This window comes from Setaria italica, chromosome V (assembly GCF_000263155.2).
Source record: "Setaria italica strain Yugu1 chromosome V, Setaria_italica_v2.0, whole genome shotgun sequence".
NCBI classification, from domain to species: Eukaryota; Viridiplantae; Streptophyta; class Magnoliopsida; order Poales; family Poaceae; genus Setaria; species Setaria italica.
Window position 1 is genome coordinate 43,991,204 of NC_028454.1, and position 22,424 is coordinate 44,013,627.

The following is a 22,424-nucleotide window of genomic DNA, read 5'->3' on the forward strand; positions in this document are numbered from 1 at the left end:
GAATCGGCTATCCTCCCCAGCGGGAACAGATGCCAAGGCTGAACATCATCATCGTGCTCGGCGACAACGGCGACCGGGAGATCATCGACAGGATCTGGAAGAAACCGCCCTTCCTCGACGGACGCGCTAACAGGGGTCGGAGGCCGGAGCGAGGGGCGGCAGCTCTGGGTCCCTCTCCTTATGTTATATTTTTACTTAGCTTATCCCTTTTACTCCTCCTCACGCCTGGCTCAACTGTAACCCCGAGCTCCCCCTTGCGCTATAAAAGGAGGACCGGGGGTCCTGAGACACGGGACTCAAGCAAACAGAATACACTCACACCCACCTAGAGCATGAACACACTCTCAAGAGACCTGGGATCAGTTCCCTCTCTCGCACTCCTGTAACCCCTACTACAGAACCCCGCGTGGGTAACATGAGTAGCCCCGATACTGGACGTAGTGCGTTCCTTTGCCCGAACCAGTCTAACCCCGTGTCTCCCACGCCACCATCCGAAGCCTTACGTGCATAAAAGAAATTTACTAGTCTAAGTCTTGATCCGCAAATCTTGACAACGACAGAATCTGAGCTAAAATATTGAAAGTAAGGACTCACTGTGGTCGCTTTTAGCAAAACAAACCCCTCAGCCAAAGAGCCTTGCATGTCTAGAAGTGGTGGAGTAGCTCTTCCCACCGGTCGGTTAAGTCTTGTTGAGCTTAGAAGCTCAGCCTTGTTTGTGGCTCTCTTTTCAGGTGAAGTTGCAGCCTCTGAGTTTGCTGCTGTTGGCACTTGGCCGCCCTAGCTTCCTCCTGGGTGGACGGTCGAGTGGGATCCCTCCTCGGACGGCGAGGAAAGGGATCACTGATGTCCCGATCAGCCTCATCAGGGACATCCGACTTTGGCGCTAACTTCCGTTATTTCATCTTTCCGCTGCTTTTGAATCTTGTAAAACTCTGAATTTCGAACCAATGTTGAAATAAATCGTCGAACTTGTTTAATTTGGTTGATCTGTTGTATTCTCTGCACCACTCACCTTCGTGTGGGTTATGCTAACTTGGTCTTGTTAAGTGGTTAAATCGGATGAAATCCGACGGCACTTCGAGTTAACTTGACTAAGGCATGAGTGTCGCGTGTCAGGCGGCTTAACCGTGATTTAATTAAGTTAATCCGAGGTGGTTCCGCCACAATATGGCACTGAGAAAAAATTACAGCACCTTACTTGTGTCATCACTGAGTTACTGTAGAAATTTGGGATCCATTGGCTTACCACAAAAAGAATGAAACGTATTTTACCACCAAGGGTAGCATCAACTTAATCATTTTTATCTCAAAACCTACAGTGATTCTGAGGGTGAAATTTTAACAGTAGATTGAAGGTGTGTTACAGTGGCTTTGGTGAAATTTTCATGATTTTTGGAGAAGGACATCTATTTCCCATATTTTTCTCCTATTTATCTTGTTCTATAAAGGAAAGTGGGTTTCTTTCAGTTTCTGACCATATTCCATATTTTTCCTACAAACTGCACTTCAAAACTAAGCTACTCCAAGTGGATTCATATTTTTCTCAGCTCTAGTTTAAAACTTATGCAAAAACGAAGATTTAACCCTAGATTTCAAATATAAGGTTAAAACAGTGATATCAAGTTCTACTCCAGGGCTCTAAGTATTTTTCTGAGCTTCTACTCACTGAAACATGCACCTCAGAGTTGGATTTACCCTTTTAGCATTTTTCTTCGATTTACTATGATTTAAAAGGCCTAAGCAAGAAATAAAACTATAGGATATTATTTACAACAGTAACATGGGCAAGATTATTTTTGTATGAAACTAGACAGTTCACTGAGTTCAACAAAAGTGGTTTGGCATTTTTCTGATTTTTCTACGTTTTATGGTGCATTTACAAAGTTTAAATCATTTTCTGCAGATTTAAAACAAAAAACCGAAAACAACTTACAAACTAACCCTCGGGTCTACGGTTTAATTACATAGGGGTCCCTAGTTCTTGCGCTAAGGCCCTTGGAAGAAGGTAAACAATACAGACAGGTACTCGCGGCGGCTGGCGGCAATGTTCGCCCGATTCCGGCGAGGTGAGGCTCGAGCCAGGGCAACAAGTAACCGGGGAGGAGCGCGGGCTCATTTAGGGTCGATTGGCGGCGGTTAGGGTGGCAGGAGCAGGCTCGGCGGCGGCGAAATGGCTTGGGGACGAAAGCGGCTTCGGCGGCGGGGTCCCGACGATGTTCTGGCGACGGCGGGGCTCCTGAAGGGCAACAAGTTGCTCGGGGACGTGCGCGGCGGTGTGGCGGAGCGAGCAGCGGGGTGCAGGGTGGCGTGGAGGTGGGAGCTCCACAGGAGACCCGTGCGGTGGCGCTGGAAAAACAGGGGAGCGGCGGAGCTTTGCGGGTGTGGGGAGCTGCGCAGGCGGCTCATCGTCTCATTTTATAGGGTCGGGGAGGTGCGGAGGGCAAGGGCGGAGCCAATGCTGGCGGCGGACGTGGCTAGAGGCGAGTGGGGGAGGAGAACGAGGTGGCGCCTTTGGCCGGCGGCTCCCGCTGGCAGAAGAAGGGCGCGGGCGCATGCGAGGATTTTCCGGCGATTGGGCGGGAGAGATAGGAGGGGTGCGTGATCTTCTTTGTCGGGCGGAGCGATAGGGCCAACCGGGGGTTGTCCTGTCGCCGTCGAGCGGCAGATTGGGGAGGCGGAGCTCGGCCATCGAGCAGCCATGGCGTGGCGGAGGGGAGCGGCAGTGGCGCAACGCGGCATTAGGCGTGGGAGATACTCGGGCAGAGGGAGGATAGAGTCAAGTGGTCATAGGGCGTCCTGGCGAGCGAGTTGTCCCGTCGAGGCCGTTGGTTGGCTGTCGGCGAGCTCGCCGGTGGGCGAGAGCCACGCGGTGGGCGACGCTCGGGCGAACATGCTGGGCACGTCCCGGGCGCGCGCTGAGCGGGGCGCTCCTTGGGGCCGCCAACAAGGCCGATTTTGGGGGCATTTTTCTCCAAACTTTTCAAAGGAACTCGTGAAACTCCAAAAGTAAAACTTGTAGACCTGACATCCGGCTGCAAACTTTACAAAAGGAGTTTGCTTGAAAACAAGACGAATTTGAAACTATGGAGTTGCAAAGTTCGGCAGAACGCCGGCCTCCAGGGACTTAGGCATAACTTGGTTTTGCTGTTTTTCAGCATTTTGGCCAACTTTGGCTCAGATTTTGAATAGCTTCCCGTTTGAATCAGGCCAAAGTGTTATTAAACGAAAAGTTCCTCGATCTTAGGACTCCAGCTTCTATTAAGGACTTTTCTTAAGTTCAGTTCAGATTTTTGGAGGAACAGGCTCGCCAAGATGCGCGGCGCTCTGGACATTTTTCAGACTTAGCGCTGGAATGCAAAAAGGCTGAGTTGACTATTTTACTCGACTTTGACCAAGTTTTTGAGCAGGTTCAGTTGTGAAATGGACCTGGGTCAGTGTAACAAAGTTGGAACACACTCAAGGAACTCCAACTTCTATTAAAGGTCTGACTTGAGGTTAGATATAGAATTGTGAGATAACAGGCTGCAAATTTGAGGAAAAACATGAATTCCAGGACTTAGGTCAATTGTAGGGTTTTAATATACTCCTGATTTGATTCTTATTTCTCCCACTCCGAATCAGCCAAAGTGTATATAATAAAAGTTGCTTGAAATTAAAAGTTTTACAACTCTTATTCAGGCAAAATTTTAAGTTTGTATAAAAAACTCATTTTTTATATTTAACTCCAAAAAGAGCTTTTTAGGGCAAATTGGACCTTTCACCTCTTTTACTTAGTGACTAATGACTTACTTAAGTTTAATTACACCTAATTAAGGTAGAGTTGTTACAGCTAGCCTTAGGTGAGTGAGTCACTTTGGCAGCACAAGAGTCATTTAGGTTCTTCCTAAGCTCCTTAGAATCATTATGGATGAACTTGAGCTTACGAACGTTACCATTTGGGCAATCCTTACCAAGATGACCCTTCTTTTGACATGCATAGAAAATTTTGTGCTTGATGTTGCTTGTTGTTTTCTTATCTTAACTTCGGACAGTAACACCTCCCATATATTTTTCTTGAGCTTTAAGGAAGTCTTTGTTTAGCTTGATATGGGTCTCACAGCTAAGACCGGTACCTCCAGTTTTGCCAAACCGGAACCTCTCGTTTTCCCAGAGTGAGACTCATTTCTTGTACAGGATGCAATCTTGTGTCCTTTTTCATGACAGTTGAAGTCGACGCCATGAATAAACTATTGGCGGGTACGGGTGACCCGCCGGGTATTTACCCGGCCGGTTATGGGTATGGGGAAAATGCCCCACCCATTGTGGATATAGGGATTCTGACGGTCTCAAATTTTTATGGTGGGGATGCGTCTGGGGTGGCCATTCTCGATGAGGATTTACCCATCGCCATCCTTACGCGCTTGCGGTTGCAGAGAAGAGTTTCTGATTTCTGAATCCTGCATTCCTGCTGAATCGGTGGGCGTGGGCCAGCAGGCCGTAATTGGGCTGAGGAGCCTATCCAGGCCCGAAGATACCACTGTCCCCTTGCCTAGGGCAAATGAGCCGCCAATGACTTGGTTCTCTGCCCGCGCCCGCCGCCCGCCGCCCGCCGCGTAACCCGACGATCTGAGATGGCCTAGGTCGCCGACGACTCGACATCTCTGTGCGGCGGGTGTGGACCCGTAGACGCGCCGAGCTACCGGCGACGACCACGGGCTGTCTCTACCGGCGACGCCCGTGACGCGGCGAGGACGTCGACCTCCTCCACGCAGCAGAGCTCTCCTCCGCCCTTGTGTCGCCTCACGCCGTTCGTCGAACTCGTGGTAAAGTAAGTTGCAACCGGCTCAGGCTCAATTTGTTGTCTGGGAACTCTAATGCTAGGACTCTTGTATGTATTCAACAGACATATCACCCCACTACGCAATGTCCCATCGTATGACCTCCTTCCTACCACCCAAATCTCCTCTGCAGGTCTTGAAACAGAAAGATGAGGTACACGGCACGGGAGATGGAGTTCATGGGCGGATCTACAAAAGTTTTGGTCTGCAACGACAGGGCGGCTTCTGCCCTAACTTCTCTTTCGAATTGGTTGGTTTTGAACAATGAAGCCAATTTTGATTCCCGTGAACCCAAGTTTACAGTGGCCCAATTCATGGAAAGGCTTATTTCGGGAAAAATTTTGAACTGGCATAAGAACAATGTACTGCCAACGCCTGAGAGTCAGCGAATCGTTGTAGAGTACTTTGATATCACTAAGAGACTTTGCACGGGCATTAAGGTTAACCCTGTGGCTGGGTAGGTTATCCTTGTGGGTTAACTGTTTTTTATTGTTTCAGTATTTCGTGACTTTGCTTTGTCCTAATTTCCATTTTTTGGCCTGTAAACACTACAGCACTGCCAAATTTGAGGATTCAAGAGAATATGATTTATTTCGCATTTTGGGAGTTCCACTACTCCATGCACCTGCATTCAATGAGCAGGTATTGACTCCAATCATTTAGGTGTAACATAAATGATTATGCATGATAACATTTCTTTAGTATATCACACGTTGAAATCATTGTTGCTCAAAGTAAATTTGTTTATTCCTGGATATATGATTGACACCATTAGTAAGATTCCCAGGTGCATAGTCCGATCCCACCCTGATTAACCGGACTACACAACATAAAGTGTGATAAATTATGAACTTTATCAACCCCATGGTTAAACCATTCATATTGGACTCACCATTGTCAGTAACCTGGGAAAAAAAGAAAAGGGAGTTCTTAACTTTATGCAGATGTCTTATTTTCCAAATTTTATAAGATGAGCTTTCTCATTTTTCCAATCTTATAAAATGAGCTTGCCTATGAACTTCTAGGTTTTTCCCTCTTTACAAGAGCAACTTGAGCCTGGACAAATTGGTATTTTGTATTTGAACGGGGAATTCAATACCATTTGTAAGGTATGAACCTTTACTTTAAGTGGAGTCTCTCATTTTTTAATAAGCTTTCTGGTTTTATATCTTCTGTATGTTTTATGCAGCACAATGGTACTGTATACATGTTAGTAGAAGATGAAGCCCTTCACAAGAAGAACCCTTCTGCTTCTTGGAAAACTATGGTATGTAACTATGTCATTGCATGCCCCTTCTGTGCATCTGTGTTTTGAAAATGGCAATTGTGCTTATTATTGTCTTGTTCCATGTTGATAATATTAGGTCGATGAAAAAGAAATATTTGTAGCTGGTGACTTTTCATACACCAGGGTAAGGAATCAGCAGAATGCTTTGTTTTTTCCAACTGGTACAGTGTTAACTAATCTAAGGTTGATGTTGTGTGTACTGTATTTTGTTGCAACAGGCACACATCAACCAGAAAGTGTACAAGTGTTCGAAATGTTTGGAGGAATTCTGCACAGAAATTAATTATGAAAGACATCTTGAAGCTCATGTGCCAACTTCCAAAGCTGCTCTGGTTTTTGCCTTACCCCCCCCCCCCCCCCCCTCCTCTCCCCAACAAAACACACGAGCTCTTTATAATGTTTCATTGAATCTTTGTAAATATTCTGTAGAATCGTTCATGGAACAAGGACGCATTTGCGAAATACTGGGATCAGGTAAGCTATTTACACTGGGTTGCTTATTGTATAGTGTATATTGCTTTACATATTTTCATAGTTTTTTTTCATGGTTTAGATTTCGGATGAAGATGCTTATAGCATCCTGTCTGATGGTGATCAAACTGTAGAGGTATTTGTGAGCATTGACATTTCTTTGTACAATTTTATCGAGCTTCTATAATTTTGTGGTTGGCTTGACATGGAAAAAAAAATGTTTCTAGAAATCACATGGATTGCCTGTCGACCCAATTTTCAAGAAATGGATACTAGGACCAGAATTTCTTGTAACACCACCTGAGGTGAGGGATGCTCTGAAACAGCTGAAACAACTGAAGGTAAAGATTGTTGACTCAAACTGTTCATATTCATCAACATCAACATGTATAATTTGTATCCACCCACCCCTGTTTCTCTATAGCATTTGATGGAAATGAAAAGGGAGAAGCCATCGTCTGATGTGCTTCTAGGTATCTTAAAAGTCGGAAGTGAGGGCACTTTCTTCTCCACCAATTTGCCCGAAGGAGGGTTTTCGTTTGTGGAGGCAGGCAAAAGTCAGAATACAACGAGAACCATGCTAACATATTTTAGCTTGAGAGTTGAAGAAGTGTTGGTAATGGAACTTACTTAATTGTTATGAAGTTTCTTTTCAATTGTTCCTGACTACAAATATGACATCAGGCTAAAAAGTGGTATACTGAAAAGATGGTGCAAGCAAATGTAGTGATGGAAGAACTTTTGGACGAAATTACTGATCCAAGGTTTGCTGCTGAGTTCATCCAAAAGTCACATTTTGAAATATTTTTTTACTAAGAGCTATGTTCTGTGATTTGCAGCCAGTAAATAAATTTGTACTAAAAGCGATGTTCTGTGACTTGCAGCCAAGAATTGGCATCTGCCAACATTGAAAATGTTGAGGACCTCGAAGGCAAGGATATTGCTTCCATTGTGTCGGAAACTTCAACAAGTTCTCATGTATCAGATGATGTGGTCCATACAGAGGAAAAAGATGAGGAGCGAAAGTTATTACCAGCTGATATAGCCCATTTGCCTGAGCTTCTTGGGTAAGTTCTCTAGTATCCATTTCTCCTTTTCATGTAATAAAAAAAATCGATGAAAGAGATAGAAATTCTTAATTCTCTACGGATTATCATGCAATGAGCATATTTGCTAGATATGTAGATAGCCCAAGACTAATATTTTTTTTACATGCAGTGAAGAATATTTCCCAAACTTCGTATCGAGGAAAAGATTGGTTAGGTTGTTCACTCTTTTCAATAAGGATATAGTTACAGTTTTGACACGAACTGGGAGGAAAATTGCTAAACGTTTGCTGAACTACATATTGAAAGTTCATAAGGCTGGCCACTGCTGGAATGGGGAATGGAGTATACTTGACATTCGGGTTCGTGGGGATGGTGCAACATTAATCATTGACAAGATGGCAGTAAATGCAACTAAAGATGGAATTGTTGCTGACCTTCAGAAGTTCATAGTCCTCTTGCGCCCGTATTACAAGATTGAAGGCATCAAGGGTCCAGCCTATTTTGACGAATTTCATTCTGATGTGATGTCTCTCCCTGAGCTTGAGTCTGAAAAATTTGAGATTTTCCAGAAGTTTCTTGCTGACCATATGGCTTTTCTGCCACCAGCGTCCACGTCAAATTTGCTTGAAAGGCTCTTCAGATTGTGTGATGACGCCCGTAGACAGAATGCAGATTTTGAATATCGTCCCCTTCGGCGCTTAGATCGCGTTGGGTGGACAAAAATAGGTGCTATCATGCCATATAACAAGGTGTTCCACTATGACGAAGCTTCTAGTAGTATAGAAACATACAAAGATCATTACTGGGATCTCCTCAGATTTGTGAGGAATTTCAGTAATCATGGCTTGAAATACACACAGGTATATAGTTTCTGTATTCTATCTGTACACATGTATTGTATAAACATGAATTGTATCTGTTCCTATCTCAAACACAAGAATTGTATCTGTTCCTGTCTGCATAGTTTCTGTACTGTTCCTATCCCGTACATGTTGTATCTGTTCTACTTTTCTAGTTCAAACATGAATATATAGTTTCTACATAAAAACTAACTCCATATTATTTTCGGATGAAGATCGATGGAGTTCAATCAATCGAAGATCCTGTTATACTAGATATTATGGTTGCATATGACCTTGGCAGATTTATTACAAAGCTGGTTCTGCATGTGTTATATGTGTTTGAAAAACCAGAAAGGTGTGTCTATTAATATCTCTGTCTGTCTTTATCTATACATTTTGTTACAACTTTGGAATATGTTCTAACATAAATCTTTTTTCTTCTTAGGCTTGTCAGCACTTGGAATGCATACAAAACATCCGAGTGAGTTTTGTATTTGAGTTTTCTTTTGTTGGGGTTAGAAAAGGGATTTAACCTTTGCCACTCTTAAGAATGGCACATTCCTGGGAAAGAAATTGCAATCCTGAAGTGGGTGGCATTCAGGATGTGTCGTTCTGTGGGAAAAACTTAATTCCCTGTTCTGTTTGGGAAGACTTCATACAGTCTGAGTTTATTTTATGGTTATGGATGCAGTGATGCAACTGAGGAAATCGATGAAGATGGGACTGAGGAAAATGAAGGAATTTGAGGGATCTACAGGTAACAGATTTAATAAACATTACAGGTCATTGTTTCCTTGTAAACAGAAGGGCTCGTCATGATGTATGTTCAGCTTGTCGCTCTCTAAATGTCAACATTCTTTCTTGTTGCAGTTGCTTCCTGTTCCCGGAGCTCCTGAGATGCCCCCACCCCACCCCACTCGTCAAAGCTTTTGAGATGGAACTAACATCCCCCCCACCCGTCAAGCTTTTGAGATGGAACTAACACCCACCCCACCTGTCAAGCCATCCCCTAGAATTGTCCCTATAATTTTGCTGCGTGACTTCAAATGTGATTGAACACGCAAAGAGGCCATCTTTAGTTACTTCGGTCTTTTGAGGTGGAACTAAGATCCCTGAGAATATTCAGTTACTTCTGTCTTTTGATGGAATGTTTTAGTCAAAATTAGCTTTTGAAAATTATTCTAAACCTGAGGTTAGGAATTTTGGATGTCTTAATGCCTCATCTCTCAAGCGATTGTTCGCTTTTGTTCACCGCTCAATGAACATCCTTACGGTCATATGGATATGCTAACCTGGTCAGCCTTGCCTGTTTGTTTTAGTACCTGTACTTCGGTTGTTTGTAAATTGGACGTACTCCTAAAATACTTTACCATCCGTCGTGTACTAAGCACAGCCGTTCACCATGCGCCGGATCTCTCCACGAGGCCGTCGGGCTCCGACGCTGGTCTTACACCTCTTGTAGTTGTTTCTCTCGTCCATGCACCTTCTAGCAAATACAGGAACGGAACAGGGACCCAATCCAATAGCTAAGAGGCCAGCAAAATTCACGGATCACATTTGGAGCACTAATGAAGGAAAATCTCAGGTAGGACCCCGCGATGTCGGGGCGAAACGTCAACAGAAAAAACGTGGAGTCAATTCCATGCGAGTCGAGTCATTACGCTCATCATCCCTGTCGGCAGGATGTGTCAATGCCACCATCTACCACTACCACCTGGTGTGATTATCTCTCACCAAGCTCATTTGCCGTCGATCTTACCCTACGCTGCAGTAGTGTCTGGTGAAGAGCCTTTTGGCGCATCAGGTGTCAACAGCAGCCTATCCAAGTGTGTTTCAGGTCTGATCAGTTCTTTCCTTCAGGCAAGCAAAACGAGCTATGCATCTTGCATGTAAAACACTCAGTTGCTTGCAATGGATGCTGGATTGACAGGGAAGCAGCATCTTATCTGATAGAGAAGAAAGAAACAACTGTACACATCTCTTGACAAAGGCAAAAGTGGAAAATGCCCTACATCACCCCACCGAGCAGGGGGGGAAGAACATGAAGGTCTTCGCTTTACCCGTAGAAAACGACACCGCCAAAAAAAAACACCAAAAAGATCAGGAGGGAAACAAGGCAGAAGGAGATGTACATATCCACTGATCGACTCAACCCTACTCTAGATCCTAGCACTGGTACAGCGAGAAGCCTCTGTTCTTCCACAGAGAGCTCAATGTCCGCCCCAGCTTCCGGGACTTGGACTTGCACAGCGGCTTTGACTCCCGGTGGCACACGATGGCACCACCACCGTTTCCCGCCTCCGTCAGCTGGCTCTGCTGCTGCTGCTGTTGTGGCTGCTGGGGTGGCGGCGCATCTCGCTGCCTCTGCTCCCGGAATAGCTTCAGGAGCTTCTGGGCCTTCTCCCTGCCCCTCCCAGTCCCAGCCGCCGAGATGGAGACCAGGGATGGGACCACCCCTTCCTGGAGCACCGGGACGATGCACTTGTCATCGGCGGTGCACATCACCAGGAGGCATGACACAGCCTGCTCCTGCTCCGTCAGTTCGCCCGTGTCGAGCAGCGTCGCTAACGTGCTGACCAAACCCGGTGTGGACATGATCTCCTTCCTGCCGGCCTGGGTGGCTGCAAGGCTGATGAGCACCGCAAGGGCCTTCTCTGTCCAACCGAGGCCCTCCGAAGCTGGAGACTCGGTGAGAAGACAGTGGAGAGCATCCACGATACCTGCGGTAAGGAGTGCCGGGACGCTGGCCTGGTGGATCGAGAGGTTGTACAACGTGTACAGGGCGTCATGCTTACAGGAACTGCTTTTAGTGTCGCCGGCCTCTTGGCTGTACAGACAGTCGACTAGGAATGACACAGCCTGGCTTGAACCGATGACGGCCTTCGCATCAGGTAGGCAGGAAAGGTTAAGGTACAGTGCTGTGGATGGACCAGATAGGCGAGGATTTGATATCATCTGCTCGAGTAGATCAACAACTCCAGCAGATAACAGAAGTCCTTTGTTTCTGAAATAAGAATGGGTATTGATTGGTAAAAATGTTAGGAAAAAAACACTTACACTAATTTTGAGTTAGCATACACTCTAGATATCTCCAACTAGCGACAATAGGCTAGCAGCAGATGACTAGGCAATAATACCTGTTATTGTTGACTGCGAGGTTGAAAAGAGCCATGGCGCCAACTTCCTGCGCCTTCTCATTTCCATCATTCACGGCATTCCTCAAGAACTCAACTAGCGCCTCAGCAAACCCGTTTGAGCCTAGCTGGATCCTTGCTTCCTCATCATCTTTCAAAAGATACCTTATCTGCTCCACCAACCTACACTGCTTGTTCATGTTGCTTCTTTCATGAAGCAAGAGCAGCAAGTTCCCATAGCCCTCGTTTAAATCGAAATCATTACAAGAGCTGTCATCCAGCGTTCCTGATTCGCTGTTTGCCGGCTCCTCCTGTCTCATACTCTCCATCGGGACAACCTTGACACTCTTCACATTGGTAGAATCAAAACTTTCAACAGGCACGCAACCTGTAGCCTCAGTGTCTGAGTAAGCAAGTCTCCAATTTACATCAAAAGACCCCGGTGGACCATCAGGAACTGGAAAATCATTCTGCTCACACCAGCTGGCGATCAGGGCCTTGACACAGTAGTTTGGAGTCAATGACAGGTGGGCAAGTTGCTGCTGAGTTTTTGGACATGTGCTGTGACCATCATTGAACCATTTCTCAATGCAAACACGCTCATAAGTCTGCCCAGATGAAATGATGACTGGGTCATACATGAGCTGTAAGGAAATAGGGCACCTAAGTTCTTCAGGAGGGATCGACATATTTTCAGACCTTGGACCGCCGCCACGTCTGCAGTTGAATGATCCGAGCCGAGAATTGAAAGATCCAAACCTTGAATTGAACGATTGAACGCTCAAAAGCTGTCTACTGAATGCTCGGCCATTGCCGTAGGGCCCGTACATGTCATCCATGCCTAATACTGTAGGTGAGCAGGGAGACGATCCTTGAGAATCTGTATCGTCACCAGCCTCACTTCTGAAGAATTTTGAGTATTTCCTCATGAGATTGTACAAGTATGACACAACAAGCTCTTTCCGCTTGTCTTCATCAGAACAAGCCTTCTCAATTAGCTTCTTGAGGGCTCTTCTCTCAGTGAGTGCTGCCCTAGAAGATGTAATTCCCAATTTTAGAGCAGCCATATGGAAGACATCCAGCTCCCCACTGTCACTGGAACCATTTGTTTTATTATTTCTCTGGAGCAAATTGATCACATCATCACCAGCTTCCTTCTCTGACCGATCCAATGAAAAGACAATCTCCTCTAACTCGCTAACAATCTCTGTAATCTGTACATAAACAAGTTCAGGGTGTCAGTAAGTACTGCACATTCAAATATATTGCAAATTCATAAAGCAACAAAGGCAAAAGGTAAGAGAACAGTGATCCAAAGATATTGACTAGATGAGTTTCTTTGCACAATATACCTTACAGCTGATATCTTCCGTTACTATGCTTTCAACGCGCCTTAGACTTTCCTGAAGCTGGCTTCTAGATTTCTCAAACTTCAAAAGCACAGTTTCCGAAGTGATGGCCTAGAAGTAAAATAAAATCACTGTTATGAAAACTGTTCCAATCACACAAATCTCCAATAGAAATTGTGGTTCTATCCAGTGTGTTGTAGTATCTCAGAGAGAAACAAGAAGTTACCAAGTAGAGCCTGCTGCTATCTGCACAATGTTGAAGAAGCCCTTTGGCTTTATCTAGAGCTACATGTAGTGAACACAATGCCTGTATACCAGACTTGCTTCTGGGTCTTGATGCTTCGATGAAAGGGAAAATGGTGGAAAGCTTAGATACCGCTGGATGAAATGCTCTACAAATTCCTGCGTGCAACTGCATAAACAAAAAAAAATCAGATTTTGTAGTGAAATTAAGCAAATCCCAAAGCGAGAAGGTATAGGTCACATTAACTTATTGTAAGTATATTACTTGCTCCATACAGTACAAAGGCCCCTGCTAAGCAGTAGATTTTTTTAAGAAAAAAGAACCTTATAGAAATCAAAGCATTGCAATAGTACTAACCATTGAAAATAAAAAGGTAATCCTCATTGATCAACAAACATAGGAGGCTTTTAGGATGTACTTACAAAAGGTAGACAAACAACAGATCAACAGGAATACCAAATGAATTCACTGTAAAGATGATACCTTGGCATCATTAGCCAGAAAAGGACCTTCTTCGGCCTCCATCACGTCCATTATTAACTTCTACCTGAGCTCCAACATCTGATTACAGGACACACAACAAAAAGGGATAACATTAGCATTTCGCTCTAAACATTCTCAAAAGATAAAATTAGATAGGCTTTTCCTAAGGACAAAAGGAAATAACAGGTTTGGACATTGGAGAATGGGACAAAGAAAACATCCAGCCATTTCTAGTAGAAATGGAAGAGATAGGAATGGCTGAAATCTACTGGCAAGCCCACAACACACTGTTGTCCAAAAATCAACTTTGGTTTTCAGAAACAACCCACTGAAAAGGACGTTTCCTCTACAAAATTTGTGATTTCCAGCTCCTGGAGCCCAATACAATTTTTTATCAACCAAATTCACCTGTTTTGAACAAATCTAAGGCTCCAATGTAACCAGCGTGCTGCATTTGACTCTTATCATGCCAAAAAATAAAAGAGGAAGGAAAGAAAAAACAGGTGTCGGCAGCTTCAGGGGTGGACTGTGGACATAGCGTGGGGCATAGGGGTTCAGAAGAACCGACATTTCTTTTCCCAAAATACAAAGACCAATCTTGCGCGCTGAAGAAGAACTGCTCGAGCCATCGGTGTTGATGAACTTTAGAGGGCGTGGCGCCACGCAGAACACAAATCCACAACTCAATGGTGGATTTGATTGCTCGTGCCTACAGCTAAGGAATGGAACTCTCGGGGCACCCATCCAAACAAGCTAGGATTGCTCACCAAGGAAAGAAGGAATCACTCCACGGCAGGACGGATCTCCACCCCACGCCACTCCACCAGACCGAGGGAGGAGCACCGCGCCGGCGGCGGCGGTGGACCGAGAATCAGGCTTAGGGAGGGAGTGACTGTGCGGCAGCGACACGAAAGGTTGGAGGAGGCGAGCTGCGAGCCCAGGTTGAGCCTCCAGAGCCAGCCTCGCAGGGAGGCCGCGGGCGCGCGTGGATGAGGAGCGGGAGGCCGAATGCAGCCACACCTTGGCGGGCACACTCACCACGCTCTAGCTTTGATCTCTACCCGTACTGACGGAAAACGGATCTCACCGGCGAGGTCTCCACGCGGCTCCGGAGCTTGCCGGCGACGGCGGCGGAGGCGGAGGGGGAGCGTGGGGCGGTGGGGGGAGGAGAGAGAGGAGAGAAGGGAGGAATAATGGAGAGTGGGGGGACGTTGGAGTTGAGAGTGGATTTTATTCAGATTTCAGGGCCTGGGCCCGGGAAAGTGAAATAAATGCCATTTTCTTTTCTCCCTGTGGGGTTTTCTTTTATTTAATAATGTTTCCTAAGGGGCTATTGAAATGGTTCAGCTCCCTTCTCTGTTTATTTTTATTTATTTTTGTTGCATCATTGCTTATGGTGGAGTTTGGATAAGCTTTTCAGTTTCTTGGAAATGATTTGTCAGTTAGACAATGTGAGATGTGGACTTGTTTCTAGTAGCATGGTTGGTTAGTGTCTTAGCGAGCATGTGTGTTTGAACAAAATTGTACAAAATTCACACTCAAACTTTGGAAGTTAGGTTTAGGTTTTGTTTGATCATTTAGTTTTTTAATATTTTCCTTTGTTTCATCACCAGCCATATATTTTTTCTCTACTACTCCCTCCGTCCTAAATTATAGGTTATTTTAACTTTTTTAAATTTATAGATTTTGCTATGCATATAAACATGCTATGAATCTATAAAGCTAAATGACCTATATTTTATAGGATGGAGGGAGTAGTTCTTATTTAGCAGTAATAGAAGAAATGCTAGAGAATTGCTGTTAGCGACTTGTGGCTGCCTTTTAGAAACCCTATGGATAGTGATACAAGGATTGATTGTTGAAATTCTAGGCACCACAGAGTGGTGTGTATCATACTCAACATTATGTGGAGAAAAAAGTGTTTTATTAGCCATTCTTAGAAAATTTTTAGATTATAGTCGTGGATAACAAAAAGTTGGTAAGCCGCCGTTTGTCTTTCGTTTTAGTAAAAGTAGGAGAAGTGTCACTGTTCATGAAGGGTTCATTCGATCCATGTATGAGTTCTCATATAGTTACAAACATCCAAAGAGGCATGTCAAATACAAGTTGTAGGAAGGGATTCCAATCAAAGCAAGATGACCTAGATGGCAAGTCGTGATGTTCCGTTTATTCCTCTCACTCCCTCTCCACGATGATATTGATGTCCAAACTACTTGGTCAAAAATTTCAGAATGACTACATCACCTTATTTTTTTCAATTTACTTTACAATGAACTAAAAAATATTTACTTTACAATGAAGAAAGAGCATCTCAACAGCGTATCTGAACTCATGATATATGTGTATAAAATAAATCACAAATCTTCAAACGCAAAATATTTTCCCTAAAAAAATCCATATGAAAAATAAACACCATTTCCATGATTTTTTGGGGGGCAGTTTTTCTCTCACGCACTAGTACCGTATAGTATTTAGCCGAGAACAGTGCTGTGATGTCCTTGCTGATCGACTAAATCACTGCATTTTCTGCAACCAGCACATGATTGATGTTTCTGCCACACACTTCTCCAAAGTAAAGCCAAGTTGCATATGCCCGTGGCTAAACATTGCCACTCCCAAGCACCCTTTCGGCCTTTCTTTCTCTAAACTATGAACCCGCCGATGAATGTGCAAATGGCACCAAAATTAGATCCCAAACTTAACAACTGGAACCAAGATTAACACACAGATCTAAGCTATAGTGCCAGCATAGTGACCCCCCTCCAAGTGGGGGGTTTTCTATTCCCTTTGCTGCAAGGGATCTCTGATTCCATCCATCAGATGCCCAAACCAAACCAAACCACAGCCCAGAGACAGGAGGTATAAACAAACAAATCTTGACATCCCAACAAAATTGTTTATGCAGCAGTACTAGCCGGTTGATTAACTAAGAGAAAACAATGCATAATTATGTTTGAATGGCCCCTCCACTGGCAGATGATTCCATGCGTTTCCCTAGCTTTTTTTTTAATACAGATTTAAATTTGTCAGAGTTAGATCAAGCCTTGCTTTCCAGTGGATCCTCAGAGAGACCAAATCATGCATTCACCCGGTGAGTTATTCTAATTCAGTCATCAGAGAGCTAGTTTAAGAATTATTAAGAGGACAGGGCAAGTGCTAGCTTTGAGGTGATGCCATGAGGCTTTAGGCGACAGGCACTTGGGAGTCGTATGGATGATAGGGGCCTGGACGTGTCAAGGAATTATTAGCGTCTTTAGGGGCAGGGAATAAGGGAAAAGATCTTGCTGTTGGGTGGAGGCGTCGTTTGGCTGATGACCAGGCTTTGGGGATGGATTAAAGAAAGGGGAGGGAGAGAATTGACCACTAATCCTTCCATGGTGTGAGATTATTGCTCGCTCCTTTTTGAAGCATTTTGTCTTTCTTTTGGCACCCTTTTTAATCTTCTAAGTGCTGGGTGTATGTTTCTGCACCAACAATCTTTGAACTAGCAATGCTGTCCACTAGTTAACAAGGGGTTGTTTGGATCTTTAGTCCGGACTAAAATTCATATCACATCAAATATTTGAAGGCTAATTAGGAGGATTAAACATGAGCTAATTATAAAACTAATTACACAGATGGAGGCTAATTCACGAGACGAATCTATTAAGCCTAATTAATTCATCATTAGCACATGTTTACTGTAGCATCACATTGTCAAATCATGGACTAATTAGGCTTAATAGATTCATCTCGCAAATTAGTCTCTATCTATGCAATTGGTTTTGTAATTAGTCTATGTTTAATACTTCTAATTAGTATCTAAACATTCGATGTGATGTGATAGGAATTTTAGGAGTGATTAAAGAAACAAACACCCCCTAACCTTGTTTAGAATGGAGGAAGTTGGGAGGAATCCTCAACCCTGAAAGACAAAAGCAATGGAGAGAAGGATTGCAGTCTAATCCTGAAAAACATGCAAAATGAATAATCCAGTAAAGAAAGAATCCCAGGGAGCTATTGGTCCTCTCTAAGCGAGTGCGGTCAATCGACAAGCTCGCGGTTATGAGAGGTTTGCAGGTACAATTGCAACGCAGGCAGACCTACACAGAATTAACGCTTCTTGCACGGAGATCAGGAGGCACTAAGCTACTCCAAGATCCAAATCTTTTGTGAAGAGAGAGAAAGAGAGAAGCACTGCTTGTACTGCTAACAATTCACCATACGCAGTAACAGCGGCACACGTAGCAGTGCGCATGTAAAACGATCCATCACCCATCACTGTTGGCCGACCGATTTGGACGTGTTGCCGGGTACTACTAGATGCACGTTTCGCCCTGTACAGCATCCGATTTCGCCATCGACCCACTCTCCATACATGTTACTGCATCTCGGACGACCAATTGGTGAGCCGATTTCACCCGCGATGTAATCTTTGTTAAACATTGTCAACCACATGGCAGCATTAATCACCGAGGGAGAGCCTTGGTTACATACATTAAACCTAGGATGCACAAATGTCCAAGTGATGTGGCGTCAACCACAATTTTATAATGGCAAAATAAGCATCTTGGTTCTGAACTGGATCAACTTCGTCCCTCAACTTTCAGATTATCCAATTTAATCCCTCAACTTTCGTTTTTGATCAAACTCATCCTTGTGCTGATACGTGGCTCCATATTGGTATGAAACTAATACAAAATGTCCACTTTACCCTTGGCTCTTTTCTCTCTACAATTTTCACCTTTACAATTACAATAACATATGATCCAAAATAAATATGAGGATACATATGTTTGCTAGGGAGTATAAATACATACATGGAGTATGTATAACGTACCACAAGTATGTGAGAGCAGGTTGATTTTAGAACATGACTACACATATTGAGTTGTATATATACCAAAAGAATATAAGTAAATACTTATTTGAGTACATACATTTTGCATATCAAATTCGTACGAGCACATGAATGACTTTAAAGAGTACAAATAGATATACTTTTTAGAAACCATATTTTGTGGTAGTTTTAAAAAATATATTGTTATGTACATGTATTAAGGGAGTATGAGCACATACATGTTTGACCTAGATGAGCCAAGGGCAAAATGGAATTTTTGCATTAGTCTTATGCTAACATAGATCACCACATCAACACAAGGACGAGTTTGGCCCAAAAATAAAAGTTGAGGGAGTAAATTGGCTAATCTGACAGCTCGTTCGGCAGCTGCGCTGCTGGCTGCTGGTTGCAGCTGCTGCTTGGCAGCTGCCTGCTTCTAGCTGCGTTGCATCTACTGCTTCTTTGTAGCTGGCTTGTACTGCGGGATGCCGCAATTGAGTTCAAATTTTTAGCAGGAACGCACGCAATTGATTTTGATTTTTTTGGCGCAAACGGAGACCAACCAATCAAAGTAACCCACCATCACCATATCAATAGTCAATGAATCAGTGTCGTTCTACTAACAGCCATTACAATAAAAAAATTCCACACAAATTACTTGACATACAACATATGGTAGAAACAAACACACATAGACATAGAACATTACAGGGAGGCCAACAGCAAGGCATCCAGTACCATTGCTAGGGTCTGCTTGACCTGGCTGCCTAAATATCAAAATTTGCTGTCATCACCTGCATGTACCCATTTTGGTATAGCCATAGGTCTCATCAACATCTATGCAAACTTGTATAGAAGCAAAATCCAAAACCAGCCATACCTGTTAACTACATCAAGGAGATTCCTGTCGTAATCCAATCTCGTACACTTGCCATATCAGGTGTAGCATTTGCTGCCACCCATGCAGACACGGCGTAATCCGGAGTTCGCGCCATGTTCCTATCTGCGGTACTTGCATCGGCACGGTCCAACAAATAATTGTGGAGTGCAAAGCAAGCAATAATGATCTTTGTTTGCCTCTCTCGATCATAGAATGATACTTCTCGCAAAATATGCCACCTCGATTTGAGCATGCTAAATGCCCGTTCCACAACATTGCGAAGACTCGAATGGTGGAAGTTGAACTTCTCCAAAATTTCAGCCGCTCTTCGGCTGAACTCCTCTAGATGGTACCTCGTATTGCGATATGACCCCAGATAGCCCTCACGAACTGCGTAACCCGAGTCCACCAGATAGTACCTTCCTACACAACATCAAACATATTCACCATTAGTGCAACACTTTTACAATTGTAGCTTCATGAACGTAATTAGCCAACTAACATACCTGGAGGTGGATGTGGGTAATTTGGTGTCTCCATACAGTCCCTCAACACCGCCATGTCATGACTGGACTCCGCCATGTCATGACTGGACTCCGTCCTCCCTGCTCCTACATATGTGAACCGCATGTCCATATCCACTATGACTAACACATTAAAGCTTGGCCACCCTTTCCTATTAATGAAGTCCAAATGTGACTCACGCACGATTTGTACGGGAACGTGAGTTCCATCTAAAGAACCTATGCACCCATCAAAGAACGGTGCATATGGGTTGAGCCTATTATTAACCTTTGAGTACGACAGGTCCTTTGGAGCGATAACCGTCTGTGCGAATGAGAACATGACATCTGCCACATGAGCCATCTTCGTACTAATTGTGTCCAATGACCGCTCAAATCTATCTCTAATCTGTCTAGAAGCCTATTGTGTCCCACAAGCCCAGACGAACATAGCTAAAGTCTCGATAGATTCGGTCCCTTGTGTTGATTCCAGCCCATTATAATTAACTAAGATATCATGCAACTGAAGAAATACGTCAGGATACATACGAAAATTGTCGTAGCACCTCCAACTTTCCTGCATATTCAGCTCAACCCATTGATGTCCGGTCATCCGTGGCAACTCAACGGGCGGGTTCACCACAGGAGCTGGACTTCTGCTCGCAGCTGCAAATGCTGCTACAGCTGCTGCTACCCTTGTCAGCTGGTATACGATGGAGCTAGCATCACTGCCAATGTTTTTGTTTGATTCCTCAGCGTAGCTCATAGTGCAAGCAACCTGCGCACAGAATAGACATTAATGGTTCAGTCATAAGTCTATAAAGTAAAAGTTCCGCCATAAGTTATATAACAAACTATTTCAAACCTGTCAAGAAACTTCCCTGTCCTGCTCCCTGGATGACTACATAGGTCCACAATGGTCCTCCACGCCTTCCTAGTACAATGAACAGCAAGATAAAACTTCTTTCTCACTAATGAACATGCAATGTAAATCACATGCGTTTTCATGTAAGAATGAAATAGATGCACATGCAATGTAAATCATGGACCACATTTAACTTGGAAAATTAGACATCACACACAACACATTGTTCAGGCCAGAGGCCACATTACATGCTAAGATATTGTTCTCTACCATCAGTACACAACACTACAATAAAACCAACGGATGCCACATTGAACTACTTGTTCTCCCTCTCCCAGTTGAATTGGATCCAATGCAGGCGGTCCTCTCTGGCTTTCATCTTCGTGAAGGCCCTTCGATTCACTGCATTCTTGCATAAATATATTGCCATGCAGTACAGATCAGACCCCTCATCAATACCATCTTCTTCTAAAATCTACATTGCAAGGTCCAGCTCCTCTTGCTCACGGCTGCGATGTTTCTGGCTTCTCGTAGCTACAATTTCAGAGAGTTCTCTGACGTAGTCCTCCAAGTTGTCACTCTTTTTTTTTTGGAGGACTGTTGTGGCGGAACCGTCCAACTTAAACTGGTTTAAATGTGCCTAATTGCTGTCGATGCAGCAATTATGCGAAACGCACTTAAAACAGTATAAGTTCGGTCGTCCGTCGAGTGTCCCTAGGACCCCTCGAAAGATCCACGTCGTGTCTCATAGCCATACATCAGGATTGTATCCGCGATGGGATAACATCAACAAATATTACATTTTTACATACATATACGAAGTACGAGTTAACACAAGACATAGTTTGAGGCAAACTTAACAGTGCAGCGTTAGACAGAGTTCTAAGATTTAAAACATAAACGGTTCGGATGGAGATGAGCATTATGAGACTTCTTCTAAGGGTATTGTGAGACTCATAACAATACCCTAGGGTTTCGAGGCTTCCTCCTCAGTGGACTCCGGCGGTGCTTCTGAAAAGATAGCCACAAGGGATAATCCTGAGTACGGGGTACTCAGCAAGTCTTACCCGACTAACCAATATAATAGTTTCTTTTGGAAGTACATGATAGCTTTTCGGTGTACTTGGCTGATACATTTTTGCCAAAAAGCTTACTACAAGTGAGACCTTAGTTTTATCTTTTATTTGGGTTAAGTCTTTACCTAACCATTCTAGGTGATGATAAAGATTATTTGCAACAACAAGGTAATAAGTCATACATCAAACATTAACAGAAAGATATGACGTTCATGAGTTTATGCTACGATGCTCAACAATGATCAATCGCATTCATAACCGAGAATTGCGGCGATCCGGATCATATTACATCCTGTAGGAGAGTACCCTGATCACCAGCTATATACGACTGTCCAGGTCGTATGTAATGACTTTTCGATTAGCAAATCCAATGATTGGGAATAAGACTACTCGGACCCAGGGACGCACCCCCACATGGGACCCCACGTCTGGCCCGATCACCATGTGAGTTTCAGGCTACGCCCCTGCCAATCTCCAGCACGTCAAGCGCGGGTACGAAGTATTCCCGATCAAAGAGTTTACTAACCTACTGGGCTTTACTGGTCCCATACCCAGTAAGTGATCAGATGATTATCACTTGATCAAAGGTTAAGACAACGAATCG

At 44.0% G+C, this 22,424-nt stretch overlaps 2 protein-coding genes across 5 annotated transcripts; one reads left to right on the forward strand and one right to left on the reverse strand.

Annotated features, from left to right (window-relative positions):
- Positions 1-4,534: 4,534 nt before the first annotated feature.
- LOC101778823 lies at positions 4,535-9,785 on the forward strand. 3 transcript variants are annotated; one of them, XM_004970878.4, is made up of 18 exons: positions 4,535-4,807; positions 4,951-5,274; positions 5,372-5,459; positions 5,843-5,926; positions 6,007-6,084; positions 6,182-6,229; positions 6,324-6,437; positions 6,535-6,579; positions 6,659-6,712; positions 6,804-6,917; positions 7,001-7,192; positions 7,261-7,340; positions 7,461-7,643; positions 7,795-8,485; positions 8,701-8,822; positions 8,913-8,948; positions 9,159-9,224; positions 9,338-9,785. In XM_004970878.4, the coding sequence occupies exons 2-17, from the start codon at positions 4,967-4,969 to the stop codon at positions 9,211-9,213; spliced, it is 2,292 nt and encodes a 763-aa protein (XP_004970935.1). In that variant the 5' UTR covers positions 4,535-4,807; positions 4,951-4,966; the 3' UTR covers positions 9,214-9,224; positions 9,338-9,785. The 3 variants fall into 3 exon arrangements, with proteins under 3 accessions (XP_004970935.1, XP_022683021.1, XP_022683022.1); XM_022827286.1 differs by having other exon boundaries at positions 4,535-4,802; XM_022827287.1 differs by lacking the exon at positions 4,535-4,807 and having other exon boundaries at positions 4,934-5,274.
- A 565-nt stretch (positions 9,786-10,350) lies between these two features.
- LOC101779505 (U-box domain-containing protein 45) lies at positions 10,351-14,897 on the reverse strand. Of its 2 annotated transcripts, none has more exons than XM_004970881.3 (6): positions 14,765-14,897; positions 13,678-13,755; positions 13,177-13,362; positions 12,954-13,061; positions 11,605-12,815; positions 10,351-11,471 (listed from the first exon to the last, which is right to left on the reverse strand). In XM_004970881.3, exons 2-6 carry the CDS (start codon positions 13,726-13,728, stop codon positions 10,634-10,636), a joined length of 2,394 nt encoding a protein of 797 aa, XP_004970938.1. In that variant the 5' UTR covers positions 13,729-13,755; positions 14,765-14,897; the 3' UTR covers positions 10,351-10,633. The 2 variants fall into 2 exon arrangements, with proteins under 2 accessions (XP_004970938.1, XP_004970937.1); XM_004970880.3 differs by having other exon boundaries at positions 14,445-14,877.
- Positions 14,898-22,424: the final 7,527 nt, after the last annotated feature.

Coding starts and splice junctions, on each gene's coding strand:
- LOC101778823 (XM_004970878.4), top strand. CDS start 4,967: ATGAGGTACACGGCACGGGAGATGGAGTTCATGGGCGGATCTACAAAA. Junction 5,275..5,371: donor AAGGTTAACCCTGTGGCTGG/GTAGGTTATCCT, acceptor TAAACACTACAG/CACTGCCAAATTTGAGGATT. Junction 8,949..9,158: donor AATGCATACAAAACATCCGA/GTGAGTTTTGTA, acceptor TTATGGATGCAG/TGATGCAACTGAGGAAATCG.
- LOC101779505 (XM_004970881.3), bottom strand. CDS start 13,728: ATGGACGTGATGGAGGCCGAAGAAGGTCCTTTTCTGGCTAATGATGCC. Junction 13,363..13,677: donor TTCTGGCTAATGATGCCAAG/GTATCATCTTTA, acceptor TTGTTTATGCAG/TTGCACGCAGGAATTTGTAG. Junction 13,062..13,176: donor ATAGCAGCAGGCTCTACTTG/GTAACTTCTTGT, acceptor TTTTACTTCTAG/GCCATCACTTCGGAAACTGT.